Here is a 23,152-nt window from a genome sequence, read left to right as displayed (position 1 = left end):
GTTGTTGCAGTGGGCAGTCGTCATGAAGTAGATTTGAAAAGAATGAAAAAGATTGAACTTGAAGAAAGTAGAAGCTGTAAAAATGATGAAGGCAAAGAAAATTTAGAAGCCATAGAGATGAATGAAGAAATGAAAGATTGTTCAGTTGAAGTGAATTGCATTAGCGAACTTGCTAAGAATGTACTCTCTTGTGACGAAGTTGCGCAAAAATTTATTTTAGCGCTAATCAGGTAAGTGATTCAGCTTTATTCTTTAAAAGACACATACGTGTCAACTGAGTGAAGTCAACATATCTTCCCCAAAGGCTGTATCCAGGCTAGGGGTTTTTACCCCCTCCCCCTCCCCCCCGAAATGTGTGTCTGACTCGTAAAAACGTACCAAAAATGTATATAAACAAATTTTTGATGCTTTTTTCAATTCTTTTTGTAACCCCGTCCCCCCGAAAAAAAATCTTTTGTAACACCCCTCCCGAAAAAAAATCCTGGATACGGTCCTACCTCACTCTTTAGTTGAATTACACTGTTTATCTATTGAATGTAATCCTAAAAAAAAGAGGAAAAAATTAAACTCCTTCATACTTGTTGTGAACAGGGGTATCAATTTAGGGGAGAGGGGGCAGTTGCCCCATCTTCGATTTTGAAAAACACTTTTGGTGTATCTTCATTAAAATAGTAAAAAAATACCCCCGCACCTCGTAAGTTTTAAAATAACTTTTTTAAGATGAAATCCTCATTTTTTTAAGATAAAAAAAAACCCCTACATTTTCGTGAATTGGTGCTCCTGGTTACAAAACAATGTAGCGACATGGCGCTAAATATTCTACTCGAGGTTGGAAAGATGTTAACTCCTTCAAACTCGTTACAAACAGGGGTGCCAAATTAGGGAAGAGGGGACAGTTGCCCCCTCCTAGATTTCGAAAAATACTTTTTTGTATCTTTATTGAAATAATAAAAAACACCCCCCCCCTTCTCCCCGTACATTTTGGAAATAACTTCTTTGTATCTTCATTTTTTAAAATGAAAAAGAATCCTTGCTCCCTCCCTCCATATTTTGGTGAATTGGCGCTCCGGGTTACAAAACATACAGCAACAGGGCGTTTAAATATTGTACTCGAGGTTGGAACGATGTTTGTGTAGGTAGATGGGCCGTTTTGAGGGAGTCTAACACTAATTGATTTGTATTCAATTTATACAAAATAAGATTTCTTATTCTGATGGCTGTTAGAACTCTTACTATGTTCTTAGTCATCTAGATTAATAAATAAAATAGACATTGAGAAGCAAAGTTAATAAATCGTAATATAAATGGTCTAGCCCATTATTCAATTTATTAGAAACAGTACTTCTTACTGTGAGGGCTCTTAGATAGGTTACCATTGCTTATGCTTATCTATAGCTTACCATTGTCCCTCTTTATTTTTCATTTGTATAAACCCTTCTTCTAACGTTTAACATGAATTATATTTATATGTCATTCTAATTTTTGCTATTCCATCGTTATAGTATGGAAACTGCGAGAATATGATTTCTTTTTTTTAATTTAATTGTTAAAATTAATGACATGCCATAGTTATAGACGGTGCAGTGAACTTCGGTATAAGAAAAATTCCCACTTTTGTTACTGACTGGCCGAAATTGCCTAGTGTTACTTGTGAATGTTTTCAACGATTCGTGATACGCTTTTGATATCACATCTCTAACTATATTGTGCTTTTGTAGCACTCTATCACCAACCACGCCTCCCTCCTCCAACAAACTATCCCTCAAGCCTATTACCCTCCTCTGCTACTTTCCACGTTTCCTGTCATTAAAGCGATAGGATAACAAGTTCAAAAAAAGGTTTCTTCTAGAATCAAACCAGATATCTTCTTCAAATGAAGCAGACGTTATAGAAGCTACGGTATAGATGATTCAAATGCAACTATGCTCAATTTTGTTCACCCTCACCAACCCGCTCATCCCCCACCTGCATTTTGACCTTCTACGTGAGAAAATTCAGATAATCAAACATAGTAATGTGACTTGCCAATTCCTATCTAATATAAATGACCTACAATATATTTCTGTGCTACACCTCTAACATGCTTCCCTTCCATTATCTTTCTTGACTTTCATCTGCCAGAGACGGTCACGAGAGCTATTGGAGGAGGTACGATAACATGCCTCCCTTTGAAGGAGGTACGATATATTACTGTCCTCTTTCAATCCTATCCTCCCCCTTCACTCCCTTTGGGTCTTTTCTTGCCATATAGAATCACACGTCTCAAGTTTTACACATGTTCGTTTCTTTAAGAATGCATAGCAAGATACCCATGTACGCTATAATGGGAAATTTTCTCCTGCACCCTACCCATGTGCTCTTTCTCTCTCTCTCTCTCTCTCTCTCTCTCTCTCTCTCTCTCTCTCTCTCTCTCTCTCTCTCTCTCTCTCTCTCTCTCTCTCTCTCTCTCTCTCTCTCTCTATATATATATATATATATATATATATATATATATATATATATATATATATATATATATATATATATATATATATATATATATATATATATATATATATATATATATATATATATATATATATATATATATATATATATATATATATATATATATATATATATATATATATATATATATATGCACTTTTAAATAATGTGTTTGATTGTTTGACGTAGTTTGTGTTCTTCCTGGTTGTGTTTGTCATGGCTGAGGGGTTAAGTTCAAAGTGCAATGAATTTTTTTAGGGCGATGGCCTGGCCTGATTCATTACCCTGTCGTCATGCTGCAGAAGCACTTTCAAAAATTATTGAATTCATGCAAGTGCATGTACCAGGTATGTTCATTTTCTTCTTTTGTAATTTAGTGCCCGGGCCACATAATCATTTTTGTCGCTAGAATTGAAATTACCCATGGCTACAATTATATATCCCGTGCGTTATCTCGAATTGAACAGATTTTTACTTGAAATCATGGTATTTGTGATTGACCAATCTGAGCTAAGATATAAGGTACAATTTTTGAAATTACAAAAGACAGAAGCTTTGTATAGCAGTTTTCCTATCTGCAATAGTAAGGTATACGTTCCGTCAAAAACAAGCCTTTTTTGTGACTGGATAGCAGCAGCTTGCACCAAAAGACAAAATTACATATATCACTGGATTCATTAGCCTCAGATCTATACATTCAGCGAGCCAGAATTATCATATCACTTACTTATTTTCTTAGAAGACGAAAAAATAGACTCTTTCAAACTTGTTAGGGTCAGGGATTTTGAAAATGCCTTTTTTGTTTTCTTTGTTGAAATAGTCATAAAAAGATCCCCCCCCCCCTTCCCACTTAGACTTGCTTCAAAATAGGAAAATAGTCATTTTTCAACGATTTTCAACTTATTTTAATTTATTTTTCATACAAAAAAAAATTATACATCAAATTTCAAATTTCCCTACTGGATAAAACTGAATCTTAGCTATGGGGTGAATACTAAATTTTGTTCTTTCATTGACATATTGAAAGCACAGGAGAGCAGAAACAAAACATATAGAAACATGCATAGGGACCAAGGCCATATCTAGGGGGCTAAGAGGTTTAACCCCCCCCCCCTCTTCTTAAATTTGTGTCCGACTCGTATAAGCGAATTTTTGATGCGTTTTTTTAAGTTTTTGTACCCCCTCCCTCTCCAAAAAAAAATCCTAGATATTATCTTGACAGGGGCATAAACCATGATCTGCCAAAAAAAAAGTATAAAGACTGGGAACAAATTAGTGGTAATGCAAGCTTCTCACGGAAATTTCTGGTCATTTCACTGTGTCCCTTTCTGTAGTAAAAATGTAACGTTATTCGAGGAAAACCCCATGTCATCATAAACCTAGGCTTTTTATTGACAGTTATAACCTGGGTGTGGCTCAAGTTTAATACTTTATACCACAGAAAGATATGAACCCTAATGTTGCATTTTGTTGTTTTTACGCTTTTTATTTATTTTTATCTGTTTCGCTATTTTGGTACACTGCAGTAGCGCTGTATAATAATAATAATAGTATTAAATGATTGGTTCGAGGACCCCACCAACTGATTCATTGCTAAAAAATAAACATAGGTCGTATCTTTGAATAAAAAAAAGTACAAGATGTGTGACTAAAGGGGTGGGTGGAATTGACACATGATATATCCATCTGTTGGTTTACAAAAAAAGGCAGAAAATTTAACTTCCGAATCTGGAACTATTTCCGAAAAAAAATGTTTCTATATTTTCCAAGTCACATTAGTAGACCATTTATTATCTTTGGACACACGGCTCTTGATTTGCTCTTGTTTTCTTTTTTTTTCATTAAATATGTACGTTGTTATTTATGTTTCTATTATATCTTTTCATAAATATTACTTTTATGTTAAGTAAAAATACTAATTTACTTTTTAATATTATATTTCTTCGAGTTAAAAAAGGTATATACTCTAGATTTGTTTTTTTTTTATATCAGTACTGTGTTTCTGGTTAGTTTTATATCACTTTCATGTTTTAATTACATTTGATAATTTTGTTTTATTATAAATCTTGTTTCCAATATTTTTTTGTTTGTTAATATATCTATTTTAATCAGACTATCTGGCAAAAAATATAAATTCTTATACATGCTTTAGCCTTGTCTATGAATGTTGTTTTACCTGCAGAGCCTAAATAGCTTGAATCGCTCAAAATAACTGCTACGCCTCCTTCTGTTCAAAGATGTATTTAAGTGGTGCTGAAAATGGGCGCTAAGGGGACAGCTGCTTTTGTTGAAAGGTTTTATATTTGAAATATTTGCTTCACGGAGTGAGGGAGGTAGGAAATTTTGACCCAATATAAATATCATCAGCAACATTATCGTATCAAAACAAGTCATGGATAACAGAGTACGATAGTCTTATCCTGGAAATTGCAAATAACATTTTTTATAAAAGGCCCATTAATTGGGGGCCCATTGCACAATTATCTCGATATTCTCATGAAAATAGACTTTATTCAAAAAGGTTCCAAATTTTTAATAGAATAAGGACTCGTTAATGCCTTAATCTAGCCCTGAACCTTCACAGTACAAGATAGTACCATTTTCTACATGTTTCATTTTAATCATTTATGTTCGTTGTATTTAAAAAATGTTCAAATATAAATTCTTTTATTTTTTGATAATTCTTTGCGCCCCTAAGAAAGCAGAGTCCTCTGGAGACCTAGTGTATTGTTTGAAATTTCTAAAGTTGATAATTCACTTTTAAGATTTTTACTTTATATGGCCGTATCAGCTTTGGTATTAGCTCAACGACTAAATGTGCTTCTTGGTATTGAGGACAACAATAACATTTAATGAAGATGGTGGACACTAGGGTTGGTGATAGCCAATGCGGGGTTCTGGGGACAAATCGTTTAGTGTCTCTTTTCTCTTAAAAGGGTCTAAAAGGTAATAAAAATGTATGAAAAACGGACATAAGACCTACATCTTCTTAAAGATTGACATCTCTTTTAAGTCCTCTAAAAAAAAATTCCTTACTGCTACGATAGTTGTTAATAGTATTCGTTGATAATTCTAGATGGCATCATTGGCTTTGAACTTTCTGTGTTTCTATTAACAAGTGCACTTTATGGGCTTGATGTTTGTGATGAACATGGAATAGAGATGAGGGCTACCAGGGCCATTGAGAGCTAAGAAGAGAAAAATTTATGTCGGTGCTTTCTCTTTAAAACCGGTCGAAGCCAATCGTGGAAACACCTAGGGGAAAAAACACGTGGTAATTGGCAACAAGAACTTTAAAATGGAGAATAAAAAAATTGTCCCAACTACTCCCTTAATTTCTAATAATTCTACTCTTTAATTTTAGATGGCGCCATCGGCTTCGATCTTGCTTTGTCTCTGTTAACAAGCTCGCTTCATGGCCTTGAAGTTAATGGTGAACACGAAAATGAAAGGAATGCTCTTCTGACTCTGTGTCAAAAAATTTTGAACTACTATCTGAAAGTATATCCAAACCTTATTGAGGTAGGTCATAGTTGTTTTGTTTTTGTTTTTTGTTTTTTTCGTATACATTCAGTTTATCCACCTCAATTATTATATTTAATAAGATGCGTAAGGGCCTTCATTTTAATAGTAAAAAAAGTGACCCAGTGATGGAATTATTTTGTTAATTATTATTATTATATAAAGAAATGTTGTATGGAATTATACTATTATTGATCTTATGTTTGCATAATTGGTAAATGTCCGTAACATCCTGCCCATCACTAACCTAGCTATGATCTCGTGGTGCTATTCGATGGCTAAAGGTTTCTCCAAAGTACTTTTACAGTCAGAGTCGGTAGGTTTTCGAATCCTCACAAGAGAGTGTATGTTTTTGCCTGAAGGGTAAGCAAGTATTTCTCGATATAGACATTGCGCATAGCTGCCAGATTTCAATACAATGTAAAGAATTTTCTATGTATTTTAGTTAGTATTTCCTGTTTTGTCTTATGGCTAGGGGATCAAGTTGAAACTTGCATGATTTTTTTTTGGGGGGGGGGGATGTGAGGGTAAGAGGACTTCGAATTTTGTGTCTAGAGAAAAGGCGCAAAAGATTGTTCTCTCCAGATCTCACTAAACAATGTATTACGTTTTTTCATATGTATGCCTTTCGTCCTACAGGCTCTTCGATAGTTAGTTATTTCTGTTAATTAATAGTTAGTTAGATAGATAGTTATTTCTATTTATATATTTCGCTAGTTATTTCTATTGAACAACAAGTATCTATTTACTATATCTAGTTGTTGAAATTAAATTATTATTCTCGGGTTCCAATACTGACCAAGTTAGTATATTCAAAAAAAAATCTTTCTTTTAAGTGGTTAATTCTGTAAAAACTAGTAATTAATTAGTTATTAGTTATGGTGGCACAATTGATGGTAATATATTTATTTAAAAAATTAGTATCAGAAGCCCCGAATGACCGAAGTCGAATTCTGGAGTCAAAATGTTAAAAAAAACACACACACACACACAAATCTGAAAAACTGGCATAGGATGCCAAAACAAGAAAAAAAAATCAGAATGAATAATCATTCGTTAGTCAATAATTAAACAGTGAAATGTTAGTTAAAAAGTCAAAGACTCTTCTTGCAAACCAGGGTCGGAGAATTGGAGGGTTGATGTATTGATACAGACTTGGGATTTTGTCGCGGTACGTTTCCGTCCACCCGAAATTACCGGCAAATTCTTCAGCACCGGAGAGATATCACAATTTCTCTATGTAGCATTTTATTTTAATTTTAATCAATTTTATTACTCTTAATATCAAAATATTTTCCCTTGAAAAAGCACTTTCTGTGTGATTTTTGTTATTCTTTTTCTTTCGCTTCATTGTATGTTCTTATATATATATATATATATATATATATATATATATATATATATATATATATATATATATATATATTGACATGGTCGTCTTAGCTCAAAGCTTCTTCTTCTTCTATTTAACAGAAAAGCGGGCTTTTCAGTAAAACTATTTAGCCCTTTTCCTTTTGCTTCACTCTGTGGGCTACAGAGCTACAGGCTTGATTGCCTCATATTTATTATATATATTCAGATATCTTTCAGCAGTTATTTTGACTCTAGGAGTTCAAATATAAGATGAAAGATGTCGATTTCTATGCTCTGTGTGCAGGTATAGATGGCTAGGCTCTTGGCTGATAGTGGTATTTTGTGGTGTTTGAAGTATTTTAACAGTTTAGAAAGCAAGGTATGTTGTACAGACGTCAGCATATTACATTCAAATAGGCAATGGTCAATTGTTTCATTATTCATATTACAATGCCTGCAAAGAGGGGACAGGGGAATTGAACCACTTGAATTAGAAAGCTTATATGAGAATGCAAGGAAATTTAGTCCATTTGTTCCAGAACGAATTCTATGATAAATTTTAGAAAGATACTTATTGGGAAAGGGGGAAAGGATAGGATTAATCTTATTAAAATTAATATCTGATAGCCTCCATCGGTAAATATCTCTAATTGGGATTGGTCTCCCACTTGGCTGGTCAATATTTATAGCATTTTTTGCTATTTCATCAACCTGATGATTACCACTTATGCCAGAGTGGCTAAGAATGTACTGAAAGTAAGTTTTTATTCCACTTGAAGCAAGATTATCAATAATACTGTGACAATGATAAGTGTCAATGTCCAACTTATATTGAGGAGCTGAGGCCAGCAACTCAAGGCTTGATAAAGAGTCGGAATAGATGATAATATTATTCGAATTTTCAATCAAATATTGGTTTTGCTGAAGGTGTTCTAATGCCATGATTATAGCATTTAACTCAGCAGACATTATAGATAAATTTTTAAATAATCTCTTGCCCATTGCAATTTTCAGGTTAGGAAGGAAAACAACACTTGCAACCTTCTCATTCATTTTTGACCCATCAACAAATATTTGGAAGGGATTTTTATTGGTAATTGTATTAAGTTCTGCAAATTTTTTCTGGACAAAAGCAATGGGAGTTAAATCTTTATTCCATTTTGAAAATTCAGTATTTATTATGGGAAATGACCAATTCCATGGGGGGGATTGGGGGAAAGTAGGTGCAATAGACTTTGCTGGTACAGGGAACTTCTTTTGAATATTGGCATACTCATCTGCAATACCTCTATACATGGCTAGATTTCTTAACCAATTATGTAATGTGTGTGAGCTATTTGATTCAATTTTTGTAAGATGTTTTGTCAAGAGAAAGCTACGTCTCTCTCTTAGTGTTGTTAATCCACTCTCCATAAGCAGAAACTTAGTGCTTGTGGGTTTCCTAAGACCAAATATAAGACGTATTATATCATTTTGTGTTGTTTAATTTTTTTGCATCTGGGCCTTTGCACATGCACCATAGACAATGAGCCCATAGTCAATATGGGGTCTTATATGTGATTTATAAAACTGGAGTTAGGTTTTCTCCTTACAACCCCAGGGTGTGGAAAGAAGTCTTCTTAGTATATTTGCTTTTCTATAGCATTTTCTTATTGTGTTTGAAATGTGGAGGTGGAAATTAAGTTTTTGGTCAAGCATTAGACCTAGGTAATTAGTATGATTATCCTCTGGAATAGTTATCTTATTTAGAGTTAGTTTTGCATTAACATGGTTTCGCTTCCGGTGAAATTGGATTATTTTTGACATGGAGGGTGCAATGGGTAAATCTGAATGTTGAGAGAATTTTTCAAACTGGAAAAGTGACTTTTGTAGATTCGACTGTGCTATCTGAAAGGTGTTGCCAGATGACCATAGCACCAGATCATCAGCATATTGTCGATTCGTGTGGGGTAGGTTCATTTCCCAGAGATATAGGGCGAATAGGAGGCAACTGAAGACTGCTCCCTGAGGTAGGCCTTTGGTTATTGTCTGTTGGGGTGAAGAGGCTGAACCAACACAAACAATGAAACTTCGTACTTCTATGAAGGATTTTATAAAGGATACTAGCTTAGGAGGTACTCCAAGGTTTGCAAGTTTATTTAAAAGGATTTGGTGGTTCACATTGTCATATGCTCCTTCAAAATCTAGGAAAGCTGCCACTAGGATATAAACGAAAGAAAACATGAAAGAAAACATTTCCATATATTGAGGAACCTAGAAGATGCCCAAGCATGATTATAACAATTTAGCAGCTTTTGTTTGTATGAAGGTTTGAGATTCTTTATCCATGTAGGGTGTATATTGTCATAGCTGCTGCTAGTTTTGGACCTAATATGATGCATTGCATTATTCAATTCCTGGATTGAAAATAGATTAGTTATGTACTCGGATCCTGGGCGTGGCTGGTAACTAGGGTTCATAGGAATTGTGGACAGTTTTCTTTGATTATTTGATGTTAGCTTATTAACAAAAAGAGTTGCAAATAGGTTAGCCTTTTCAATATCATTGTCATAATGGGTATTATTATGTATAAGCTCATACAGGAATGGGTTGAGAAAAGTCTTTTTCCCACATATGTGGCTTATGACTTTATGTTTAATTGGCTTATGCGTTTCTCTGGTGAGATTATTTTCAAAATTATTCCAGTATTTATATTTAGCATCTATTATAGTCCTTTTTAGATTAGATTCTGCTTGTAATTTTTTAAAATATGTAGTAGGTGTTGGTTTTTTTATGAATTCTGTCCTAGCTGCCTTTTTTATCCTCCATTTATTTAGGCACTCATTTGTCCACCATGCTTTAGGAATTTGTTTAGGGAATGTTTTCTTAGGTGTTGTCCTGGAGATAGCATGATTAGCTGTATTTATTAGTAAAGATGTCAACGCTTCAGCATGTGTGTCAACTGTTGTGTTAGAAATGCATGAACTTTAGGTGAAACTTGTAATTTCATCATTTAGCTTATTTTGGAAAATAGACCAATTTGCTTTAGTGTTGATATATTTGGAGGTATGAGATGAAGTTTCAGCAGGTTCATTAAGGGAGCAAACTATAGCAAAGTGGTCTGTACATAGACTATCAATTTTATTTATGTAAATTTTGTTCAAAAAATTTAATGACACAATTCGTAGGTCAATTGTGGAGAATTTGCCACTTTTGGGGTTAAAATATGTATTCAGGTTTGGAGGGGTAGCCACAGATAATTCATTATTATTTGAGGTCATATGCTCAATAAATTTACCAGCTTTATTTGCTGGTTTATTCCCCCACAAAAGGCTGTGGTCATTGAAATCAACACAAATAATGATATTTTTTAACATATTAGAATTATTTATATAATTAAAGAAATCCTTGGCATCTGTAGTTTGGCCATTAGGGTTATAAAAGCTTATTATGTAGGTTTTTAAATTATTCAGCCAAACACTTATACCAATTACATCAACATCATTTTCAAAATCTGGAAAATTGATGCCACAAAATTTTATATTATTATGAACTAATAAAGCTACACCACCTCTTTTTCTCTCTGAAGATCTATCCTTTCTCAGGATAGTATATCCCAGAGACTTAATTTGTTGATTTTGGGTTAAATGAGTTTCCTGGAGGCAAGCAATATTAATAGAATTATTATTCATACATGATATTAGTTCATTTAGATTATTTTCTGTGAGTGATCTTACATTCCATTGGAGTATTGATAAATGTTGTGTTGTTGATTTATTCTTCATATGACTGTGTATCAATGTTCAGCTTTGTTAAAAGTAAAGCAAGATCTTTTTTTGCTTGAATGAGCATATCATCTGGGATGTAGATTTTTGCCAATTCTGCAATAATTTTTATCTTCTGTTGTTGATGTATGTTCATGGCCTGAACTGCAATACAGTTTAGAATGAATAAGCATATATTTGGGGATTGCATTTTTGGTAGTGCATCCTGTTTGTTGGTTAAGAGATTGATTCCTGGTAATGTTTCTGGTTTGTTTCTTCTAGGGAGGAAGGGCCAGGCTGGCCTCATCTCACTGGAAAACGAGACTTGCTGGCTTGGTGATTCCTTCTGATAGGGATTTGAGCTAGGGGGCTTAGACGATGGTGTTTTAGCTGGGGTGCTTGATGCCTTGGGAGCATTTGACTTGGGGGTTTTGGTTGGTTTCATTACAGGCTTTATTTGGTATTGTTGGGCAGCGTTTGCTTCCATTGCTGCAAAGGGGTATGGGATGGCCTTCTCTGTTGATATTTGGAGTGTTAGAGCTCTTTTCTTGTATGCAGGGCATAATGATTTATTTGAAGATTTATGTGGGCCTTTGCAATTGATGCATGTAGGCTGAGTGTTGTTGCAAGTTGTCAGCTCTTTAGGATGGAAAGATCTACAATTACTACACTCTTGGAGAATTTCATTGCATTTGTTTGTCGTGTGTCCCAGTTTGAAACACTTCTGACACTGAATAGGCTTAGGTTTGTATTCCTTGTGTGGTTTGATTTGCCCAAATAGGAATAATTTTTCTGGGATATCAATTTTATCCTTTAGTGTGAATAGGAAGGATCTACTAGTTTTTAGGCCATTAGAGTTAGGTTTTCCAAGTTGGGTAACATCCTCAATTGGGATTGTATTTCCAGCCCTATCTGAGAGGCCTTCTTTTAACTCCTGAGTAGATATCTCTGGGGGAACATTAAAAACTACAATTTTTGTTGGTGATTGTTTTGGGTTCCAATTAGATGCAATAATTGGGGTATTCAGAAGGGATTTAAGGTTAATTACTGTATCTGCTGATTTCTGATCTTCTACAGCTATTAGCAGAGATCCATCACGGTTAATGTTAAGAGAGAACATTGATTTTAGCAATTTAAAAATTGCAACTCTTATTGCAGTGATAATTTTTATTTCAAAGGGGGTAGTGGGAGTAATTTTAAGGTAAATTCCTAAGTTTTTGGAGGGAGGATCTTGGGCAGGGAGAGGGGAAATGCTTTTAATTGGGGAGATTTTTTTCCTTTTTTTAGAACTTCTAGAGAGGACCTCTTGAAACCCATTATCATCGTTTATGGTTACATTAGCCCCTACACTTATCATTGTCGTATTCTCCGAATTGGAGCTGTCATTAGAACTTTGAGATAGGGTGCTTGACCAGCCAGGATGGGTATCTTTCACTGTGACACTTTCACTGGAATTTGATTTGGGATCTGGGGGAACTTTTTTTTTGGAGGACATCTAATCATTGCCTATTGGAAAAAGCTTTAAACACAAAAATAAAACTAAGAACAAGAAGGGAAAATAGATGATATCAAACCGTCTGCACTATACTATGGGGAGGATAAACACCACAGTATAGCCCTGAGGATGACTTGAGCAGAATTGGTTTAGTACAACTGCTGATTAGAAGAGATAATAATCACAAGAAAATATATTTCGATTTTCTTATAAGGTTGCTGTTGTTTGCTGTGTTTGCTACACTATAATATTTTTGAGGAAAGCTGTTGAGGAAACAAACATATTATTCTTCTTCTTCTAAACGTACCAAATCCTAACTGAATAAGAATGAAACAATAAAAGAAGCTCAAACTTTATTTGTAGTTAGTACCTCTCTGTAAACTAATTGTGAAATATTAATTACAGCGAACCAACCAAGTATTAAAAAATTAACAGAGTAACTCCGACTGCTTATTCTCTATCAAAATAAGTTGATTACGTCAATATCTGTATCGCTATGTAAATTGTAATATATAATTAATGTCTTATAATTAGTTATAATCATTAATATAATAATATAATTATACTATATGTAATAATATAATTATAACAATAATGATTAATTAACATGTTATATAAATAATATCTCTGTTAATTAAATTCAAAACATGCGCTCAAGAAAAGTATTACTACTACTACTACTACTAGCAACTCTCCGCAGCACCAAGCCGCCTGAGGCCAACACAGCTACGAATGCTCCTCCTCCTTCCCAATCGATTCAAAACCTCCCTCTTTACACCCTCCCAGGAAGTTGTCATTTCCCTTAAATCTTCCTTTATGGCATCCTCCCGCCCCCACCCAGGACCACCTGCTTTCCGTTTAGTCTTTGACGATTGGCCAAAAAGGACAGTCTTCGGTAATCTGTCATCCTTCATCCGCAGAACGTGCCCAGGCCATCTCAACCTTTCTCTTATTATAGCCCTAGATAACAGGATAGAACCGCATTTTTCGCCGAGCCTACTGTTTGAAATACGGTCAATCAGTCGGGTACCCAGAACAGTCCGTAGGAAATTTCTCTGGAAAATATCTAGCAAATCTTCATCCGTTTTTAGGAGCGCCCATGCTTCAGAACCATATTGACCACTGCCATCACTGTAGCTTCCAAAATTTTAATTTTGGTTTAGAGACTTATCTTCCTATTCTTCCAAACTCAAGAAATATATTCTTGAGTTCTATTGCAGGATTTTAATCGTCATTTTAATTAGTGGTTTTATTACTTTGTATTTTTTATGTCTAAATGTGTTGACTGTTTGTTGTTGTTGTTGACTTTTTAGTTGTTGCTGTTTTTGTTTGCTTGTATCTTTATTTATTTATAATATTGAAGTGCTCGGACTAACTTAAAGCTAGGGTAGTGAATAAACCCTTTTTATTCTTGTAATTAGTTAAACTCCTGTGAGTTAATTTAGTCTGAGCTTTATTATTTATTTGGTTTGGAGGAAGGGAAGGGGTTCCGTTATCAATAAAAAAGGAGTAGTTTTACTATATTCCCATGCTTGATTTATTAATTTTGTTCCAGTTTTTACACTTCGAAATCATACCCCGAACTAAATCAACCCCCTCCTCTTTCGTACATCCCTGAGTGCATACTCCTTGAATGAGAATAAAAAAAAGTTCAGAATAACAGGAAGATAAATCTGCGAACCAAGAATATTTGAAGCTACAATGATGTTAATGGTCAGGTATGTTTCTCAAACGTGGGTGTTTCAAAAGTCGCAGGAAGAATTGTTTTATATATTCAATTGGAATGGTTTATGGATAATTTTAAGTATTAGTGTGACTGACCATACGTCAAACAACAAGCTGTACCAAAATGTGGCTGAATACCACCTTCTAGAGGCCACTTTCTAGTGGCCCTTTCTAGTAATCACTTTCTAGCATCAGAGTCCCGTATTGCTATTATGAAATATTTATTGAGATGGCTAGTACTTGTTTTACGGAAGAATGATAACTGATTGCCGAAGATTGTTCTTTTTTGTCATCTATCTGGGGCCCTCCGAAAAGCAGGTCGGCCCCTAAATGGGCTTGGAGATGTTCATAAGGAGCGATTTGAAAGAAACCAGAACTTCTTAACAGGGGGCAAAGAGTGAAGCTCTTAATATGACGGGATGGATAAGGAGCGTACTCTGCTGTTTTGGCCTCATGTGGCCTGGTACTCCGTCGAGTTGTCAGTAGTAGCGTAGTATCCAAAGTTGAATCTCGAAAAAGACACAAGTTATGGATAGCGGGGTTATGATTCTAATTTTTGTTCTCAACTGAGATATTTAAGTTATTCGAGTGTGAACTTTATTATTTATTTGGTTTGGCGAAAAGAAGGGGGTTTTCTTATGAGTAAAAGCCATGTTTTTAGTATTTCCTTTAGATAAGTGTTTATATTCCTGATCTTTATTTATTAATTTTGTCCCGTTTTCAGACTTTAAATAAAATCCCTCAGAAAGATGATGGCTTGGCTTTAAGACTGTACTTAGAGACTTTCAATGATTGTGCTACACCTGCCGTTAAACTTTGGAAACAAAGGCGAGATCTCCTTAAGAAAATTACTGAACAGGTCAATTTCTACTTATTAATCACAAATTTATCCACCCTTCACTGTTCTTTGAATTTTGTGCTAGTTTTTTACTGTTTATCCTTTCTTCTAACGGTTAAATCCTCATTCAATTGTAAGTTTGTTTTGTACATTAGTGCCAATTAAAAAGGAAGTTCTTTCTCTGTTAGATTCTGCTTTTACTAAAAAATCGTTGGGTTTACCTTCCTGTCATATGCTTAATTTTTATATTTTGCTTTGTTCTTTTTTACTTTTCTTTCATATCTTTACAAACTTCTAACGTTGCATAGCTTTTCTAATGCTATTACAAATACAATCTTTATAATATTCTCTAATACTACTTTTTCAAAATAGAGGCACGTTTAACTGAAAAGGGATTTTGTCCTTGTTTAAGTGTAACTCCTACTTCCCCCCCCCCCATGGATTAGCAAAATAAACCTGATATCTTTCCTATATTGTGGGTGTATATTCCTTTGTGTAGGTTGTGCTTTTACGCCAGAGAATAATCAGTTGGATAAGAACTCTTACAGGATTCAATTAGTTAAACCAAGATATGTTAGATAAGATGTATAAGATATTTTTCTCAAATTAAGATATTAAATTAGGAATTCCGAGGTTAATATTAAGATTCTTCCATTTTAAATATTGTATATTGGTTGCTTTGCAAACAGTTTAACGATATTCAGCTTTCACTTGCTTATGTCTTATGTCAAAAGAGTAGAAGGATAGCCTTCCATTTCTGCGGGATTTCGTATACCTAGTGATATCTTGATCTATCCTTGCCCTGAATCTAGTAGCTGAAGGAATTTATTTGATTTTTTTTGTCCTTAATCCAGTAGACTATATGAAGCATTCTTGGACATGTTCCATCGATCTTAAGTATTGTTTTATAGGTTTATGTGTTTTATGTCTTTCTCTTTTTTTCTCTCTTTTATTTTCCTTTTTCTTTCTACTTTTCCTGTCGTTTTTTTTTCAATCTTTGCAAACTATTTAATGCCATGATACAACCCAAAACTAACCTTATGCCAGTTTTTGCGTGACAAAAATAATTTTATATCAATATCCAGTGCTATAATTTTAGCAAGCATTATTTGACCACAGGTACGGCTCTTTGTCTAAGCTAATTTAAAAGGTATAATGTGTGATATCTTTTGAAATTACTGTACATTGTTAAACTTAGCATGCTCTTCCAATTGGTTCAGAGCAGGGATGTCCAACCATCGGCCCGCGAGACGCACTTCGACCCGCTAGTCATTTTTACTTCAAGTAGCATTTTTTAGCAGAATTGCTGAAAATTAAAAAAAAATACTAACATTAAAAAATATTTTACTTCATCTCATAAATTTGTTGATATTTATGCCGCACCTAAAGGTTTTTCGTACACCCTACACTACCTGTATAACTTTAAAGTATGGCACGGTCGTGCCAGCGCTAATCGAGAGTTTCAGCTCAGGGTGTTTTTTCACAGTTAAAAGAAACTTTGGAAGAATAGGAAGGTAAGTCTGCAAACCAACATCAGAATATTGGAAGGTACAGTGATGACAGTAGTCAAATATGGCTCTGAACCATGGGCGCTTCGAAAAGTGGATGAAGATTTGCTAGATGTTATGCAGAGAAATTGCCTACGGATTGTAGTGGGTACTCGGCTGACTGACCGCATTTCAAACAGTAGGCTGTACGAAAAATGTGGTTCAATCCCGCTTTCTAGGGCTATAATGAAAGAAATGTTGAGATGGCTATGGCACGTCCTGCGGATGAAGGATGACAGATTGCCGAAGATTGTCCTTTTCGGCCAACCGCCTAGGGCTAAACGGAAAGCAGGTCGTCCTGGTTTGGGGCGGGAGGATGTCATAAAGAAAAATTAAAAAAAAAGGGAACTTCCTGGGAGGCTGTAAAGAGGGAGGCTTTGAATAGATTGGGATGGAGGAGGAGCGTGCGTAGCTGTGTTGGCCTCATGCGGCTTGTTGCTGCGGCGACTTGTTAGTAGAAATAATAAGTGGGTGGGTGCTGACCTTGAAAGGTCAGCTCTGTGACCTTTCTTCATACGTTTTCGCAAAAGTGGGGTCCACACTCAATCTTACTGCCGCTGAAATTAATGGCAGAAAATATTAAAGTAATGGCTTTTAATTGTTTCTTTATGTACCCATTTTTCTTTAAATCTATTAGGTTCTATTGCCCGTTGAATTATTTCAAGGGATAATGCGGCCCACTATAATAAAAGATTGGACATTTTTTTATTCAGAGCGTTTTCCCGTGTTTTTTTTTTTTTTTTTTTAGTTTTCAAGATGTTACAAGATTCTGTTTTTTCCTAAATGTGTAGTATCTCTTTTTTGCATTGTAGAAATTGTTTTAAAACGGAATCTGTGATATTTACACTGCTTTTGCTGTGTCTGTACAAATACAGATTGTCGAACGTTAATGTAGTTGTTTTGCTATTATATAAATTTATATAGATGTCGAAGTTTCAAGCATCTCATTACATATTACATAGCTAATAAGCTTTTGGGATTTTAATTTTTCATAATTCAAATAAGCCTAGCCATTTTAATGCAGTGTAGTCTCATTAAAAGTGTATAATAAAATAATTTTGGTAAATTCATGGTATAGGACAGAAATGAGAGAGAAAAGCATAGGGTATTTGATTCCCATTGAATATTCTTGTCAAGTGTAATAGTCGTTGCGGTCATAATTACGTCCCAGATCCTATCTCTTAATGGGTCCTGCCTTAGGCTATATACAAAAAGCTTGAGGTTTTTTCTGGCTTTGATTTTTTTTTTTTTTTTTTTTGTGCTTGGTTCTCATCAGCAGTTGGTTTATAATGCCAAATAAAGCCTATTTAAATATAAATAAAAAAAAACTTTGTATGAAGCCTGGGGCTATATCTGGCTCAACTAGGAAGAGGAGGGTGGGAGGGACGTCGGTGATCATTACTTTTGGAAAAATCATTGAATGGGGGATCCAATGGTTTGTTCCTTCTACCTGACTTCTGTCAAATTTACCGAAACAAGTACTTTGTTAATTATAGTAACCAGAATTTAAGCATATTTTTTGGTTTGTCCACTCCCCTGAATATATTTGTCAGCAGGCATAACACCTCTGCGAATTACTGCGGTTAAACTTACCCAGAATATGTTGCAGTGAATGAAAATTACCAAGAATGAGTTAGGTTATTAAGAAATACGTTATGAATCTATATTAGTAAGGACCAGATGACTTGGTAGTGATCAGTCGAGATGACTGAACAAGTGCCTAAAGTGACAGCCTAAACAGCATTGTGGTGGCTGAAAAAAAAATGCAATATAACGCTCAAGCGTTCTCTATAGTAAAGAACCATAAGGCTATTATGTATTCTTATAATTTTTTCCAAAGAGTCTTTTCATATGGAAAGGGGGTTGTGTAAACTTCAGAGGGGGCTCATTCGATTGGAAGTTGATAAATTCTAGTGCCTGGTTTAAGAGTCAAAAATTATCAGAGGAAACCAGCCCCCCTCCCACGTCTTTTCTTCCCCAAAGACATTCGATCAAAGCTATGAGATACCCTTGTTGTTCAATATTGTCCAAAAGTCAGATAACTATGCCTCCAGGGGTTTACATAAGCCTCATAGTCCCCGGGACAAAGGCTATAAGTTATGCAAGTTAGCCACGGTGGCGAATCCTGGGTGGATTGGGGGCGCCCCCCCCCCCCCTAGCGTAGTCTAAAGTAGTGTAATTTACTTAATTAACTTAAGTTTGCGTTAATTAAAATTGCTCCTACCGCAAGTTTATCGAATCGACCTATTTTGCCCCCCCCCCTAAATTTTTTTTTATCCGATCAACCTATTTTGCGCCCCCCCCCCCTAAAAAAATCCTGGATCCGCCCCTGGTTAGCCATTGGTAACATATAAAGTATTTTACTTAGAGCAAGAGGGCATGTTTGATGTTTGATCCTGGTCTACAAAAAGGCTTAGGGTATTAAAATGAAACTTTAAGGAAATGTTGAGAGGGATCTTGAACACTAAAAAAACAACACCAAGTGTGTGCTGGTTGTCTAAAGCTTGTATGAGCAATATCTAAGGAACGGCTGAGGGTATTAAGTGGAAATTTTCAGGGTTTTTGACGGGGATGTTGAAGAATGATCAGAGGGCAATAAACCCCTCCCTTGCGATTTTTAATGCTCCTTCCCCTAGAACCTGATCGAAATTTAGAAAAAGCCATTTTCTTCAAAATAGTTAAAAGGTCTAATAACTATGTCTCCGGGTTTGCCATCCCCCCACTGCCCTGGGGCAACGATTGTAAATTATTTAATTCGCCCATTGTTTGCATGCAGGGTTTTTCATTAAAAAAAAGAAGAATATTTTATTTTGGGTGTGTCTGAAAAGGCTAAGGGTATTAACGTGAAACTTTTGAAAATTTTGAGAGGTGTGAAAACTAAATTAAAAGACACTATGTGCTGCATCCAGCTTATCAGAAAGGCATATCTCAGTATCTCAAGAACGGCTGAGGGTATTAAGTTGAAACTTTCAAGGCATGTTGAGAGAGATGCTGAGAAGTGGTCGTAGGGTAACCAGTCTCCTTCCCATGGCCTCTTTAGTTGCCCTTCCCCCAAAGACATCCAGTCAAAATTTTGAAATAGGCATCTTGTTCAAGGTCAAATAAATAGGCCTCCAGGGTTGACTTAACCGCCCACGGCCCCTGGGGCAAGAGTTTTAAGTTATGCTAGTTGCTTATTGCTTATACACACGGTTGGTTATTGGGAAAAGGAGGTATGTCTGATCATGGGTCTCCAATTCGACTTTGGGTATTAATGGGAAACTTTCAGAAAATGTTCAGAGGGATGTCGAACAAAATTAAAACTGACCATATGTAGAATGGTTGTCAAAAGGAGTATCTGCAATGTCTAAGGAACGGCTGAGGGTATTAAGGTCAAAAATTTTAAGGTATGTTGAGGGGGATGTTAAAGTGTTCGAAGGTCAACCAGTCCCCCTTTCCTCTTTAGATGCCCCCTAATACTGATAGAAATTTTGAAAACCCAATTTGTTCAAATAGTCTAAAGGTTTAACAACTATGCCTCCGGGGATGCTATGCCCCTTACAGCCCTCGGGGAAAGGAATGTAAATTATGCAATATGTCTATTTTTTATATGCAGGATTTATCACGTAAAGTGGGAATGTTTGATCCTGCGTGTGTCCGAAAAGGCTAAGGGTATTGAGGCAAAATTTCGAAGAATGTTTAGGGGTATGTTGCTAAATCAAAAGACAATATGTGCATCCAGGTAATCAAAAAGGCGTATCTACAATATCTTAGGAACGGGTAAGGGTATGAACTTGAAACTTTCAGTCACTACTACTATATACTGAGACTGCAACTGCGACTAACTTACTTCCGACTTTGACTGCTTGTGACTGAAACTACTTGTGACTCTTGACTGCTTTTACTTGCGACTACTTTCAAGTAATTTTTAGGAGAATATGGAACAAAATCAAAATACACTATATCAAAATTCACCTCTTTATTGCCAAAAATACGTTTCATTTAATTTGCGCTCTCCAATTGTCTTGCAACTGCATAATTTATAGAAAATCTCGTATCATTGAAGCTATAATTTGCTCTAGTTTAAAATTCGTGACCCATCTAGACCGTTTTTTTGCCAGAAATTCCCAGGGTGCCAGTTTTTTTGTTGTTTTTTTTAAAGAATATGGTGGCGTTTTCGAGTAAAAACTTATGCCTAAGTTTTAAAAACAAACTTATGCATATGCATAAACATTTATTGCTCATTTAAAGAGAGTAGATAGATAGATAGATATCAAATCCTTTTCTCATGACAGTCTTTTTTGCCATTTCAGATTGTTGGGAAGCATTCAGGTCAGCTTCACAAACGAGAAGTACATATGAGCACACTTCCTCCTTTAGGCAAAGGCCAGAGAAGGGTAGCGCCGCCAATTTCTGATGAAGAAATCCCTGATTTATGTAATCTCTTTTGCTTAGAAGGAACAACCACTTAATGTGCAAGGAGATTTTGAACCAATCTTGTATTTTTAGGGTTTTTTTAGACGCTAAATTTTTATTTAGGAATTGTTTAGGAATGCTTTTGAGTGTATTGTTTTCAATCAGACATACTTGTTAAAATCTCCATAGTTACGTTGCTTTATTGTTTTTATTTTACAAAGTTTATCGGTTCCTATCAAAACTTAGCATTAGAGAATCGTCAGTCAAAACCATAGGGAACTAGTTAGAGAGTAATCTCAAATTTATCTCTTAAGAAAAAAAACCAGCCTTGTAGTATTACCCACCAAAATCCTTAGAATGATTATAAAACATCAAAAATAGGTTTTGGAAGATCTTTCGATGAAATTGTAGAGGTTGGAAAAACAAAATTAAAAAGGTTTTGGAAGATCTTTCAATGAAATTGTAGAGGTTGGAAAAATAAAATTAAAATTAAAAAGTTGTATTTTTTGTTGTTTTTATTATTTACTTTTCATTGGGCTTAAGACAAAAGAACTAATTTTGCTCTAAAAAAAAAAAGTTCAACAGGTATATTTGTCCACTTTTTTTTAGAAAGTCTATAATCTGCATAATGCCCTATCTTGTATTATTTTAAAGTAAGTGAAAATTGTTTAAATATGAAAGAATATACTTCCTTTCAGAAAATACAAAGAACTATTTTTTCCCGAAAAGGTGTAATACATGTAACTATTTATGTTCAGTTTTTAGCAAGTCTATGCTCTATATACTGACCTATCCTCAACTATTTTATAGATCATAAAACATAGCTTTAAAAAAATTGAAAGAATGTGCTTGCATTTAGAAAATTTAAAAGACTAATTTTGCTAAAAGGGCGCAATAGGTACAATTGTTAGTATTTTACTTTGAAGAAAATCTATGTTCAGCATGCTAACCTAAGATTTTATAGATTAAGCCTAACTTTACTATTTAACCTAACTATTAAGCCTAAGATTTTATAGATTAAGCCTAACTATTAAGCCTAACTAAGATTAAGCCTAACTATTTCATAGTCACTAAAATCTAGTTTAAAAATTGAAGAACATGCTTACTTTCAGAAGATTTCAGGCTGCATCCAAGAACTTTATCAAACCAAAGTTTTAATAAAATGAAATTAAGGTTCTCTTGAAGTTTTTAAATCCTACTTGGTGACACGCAAGGCCATATCCAGGACGCGGGGTGGGGGGGGGGGGGGTACTTGGCTTGACCCTCTCCAGAACAAAAATCCTGTATACTCCCTTGGTGACGCACATATCAGTTTGCTACTCTTTTTAAAGTTGGGATCTGTGACTTATGGACGGAATGATCAGGAGCGTTAATTCACAAAATGGGGGGGGGGATTCTCTGATTCTAAAAATTGAAATTTCGAGTTCTTAAACATATCTTCAGTTGTTGTTTTTTCAATGTCCATATTTTTTTGTTACACAGTGAGGCCATTAAATTTTTGAAGAAGACCTTAGTCAATGTCTATCTTTAGGTTCTCGATAATATCAATTGGAGGGAAAAACCCATGTTTTTCAGTGCATCTTTGAGCTAAAATTTATTCAGTGCGATCTATGGATTAAAAATGTTGGTCTTGTGTTTGCCTAGATATGTATTAGCTGCTGTAGCGGTCTGTAAATAAATGATTTCCTTACACTGCAATAGTCAACCAAGTGCTGAGTTGTTTTGTTCAAAGTTTTTACCAAAAACTTCTTAGGCTTCTCACAGAAAACGAATATCATATTAATTTCATGGACATGTAAGTAGAATAAGAGGCCACCTAATGGAAAACAGCCTAAATAACTGATCAAACAAATTAAATCAAGTTCGGTAGCTGTAGAAGCCAGAACAGAACAGTAAGTTCGCAGTCCAAAATAGCAAAAAGGAATTTTATTTTATTGTTTTAAACTCATTTTACTTATCATAGGCAGCGCTTTGCGCTGCCTAAGTAAAGAACGATGTGGGCACAATATTTTTTTTTTTTTCTTTTTTTTTTTTTTTTTTTTAGACT

At 34.9% G+C, this 23,152-nt stretch overlaps 1 protein-coding gene across 1 annotated transcript; it reads left to right on the top strand.

Annotated features, from left to right (window-relative positions):
• Nucleotides 1-22,324, top strand: LOC148945068 (exportin-5-like). The gene is made up of 5 exons (XM_089099125.1): nucleotides 1-230; nucleotides 2,746-2,834; nucleotides 5,852-6,009; nucleotides 15,050-15,184; nucleotides 21,003-22,324. The coding sequence occupies exons 1-5, from the start codon at nucleotides 43-45 to the stop codon at nucleotides 21,159-21,161; spliced, it is 729 nt and encodes a 242-aa protein (XP_088955251.1). The 5' UTR covers nucleotides 1-42; the 3' UTR covers nucleotides 21,162-22,324.
• The last annotated feature ends 828 nt before the right edge of the window (nucleotides 22,325-23,152 follow it).

Source organism: Artemia sp. Qi Xiang Cuo, chromosome 13 (assembly GCF_049724085.1).
Source record: "Artemia sp. Qi Xiang Cuo chromosome 13, ASM4972408v1, whole genome shotgun sequence".
NCBI classification, from domain to species: domain Eukaryota; kingdom Metazoa; phylum Arthropoda; class Branchiopoda; order Anostraca; family Artemiidae; genus Artemia; species Artemia sp. Qi Xiang Cuo.
This window is presented reverse-complemented; position numbering and strand designations above follow the sequence as displayed.

Excerpts from the sequence above, each read along its gene's own strand:
- LOC148945068 (XM_089099125.1), top strand. The coding sequence starts at position 43 with ATGAAAAAGATTGAACTTGAAGAAAGTAGAAGCTGTAAAAATGATGAA. Across the intron at positions 6,010-15,049 it reads TATATCCAAACCTTATTGAG|ACTTTAAATAAAATCCCTCA; the intron begins GTAGGTCATAGT and ends TCCCGTTTTCAG. Across the intron at positions 15,185-21,002 it reads TTAAGAAAATTACTGAACAG|ATTGTTGGGAAGCATTCAGG; the intron begins GTCAATTTCTAC and ends TTGCCATTTCAG.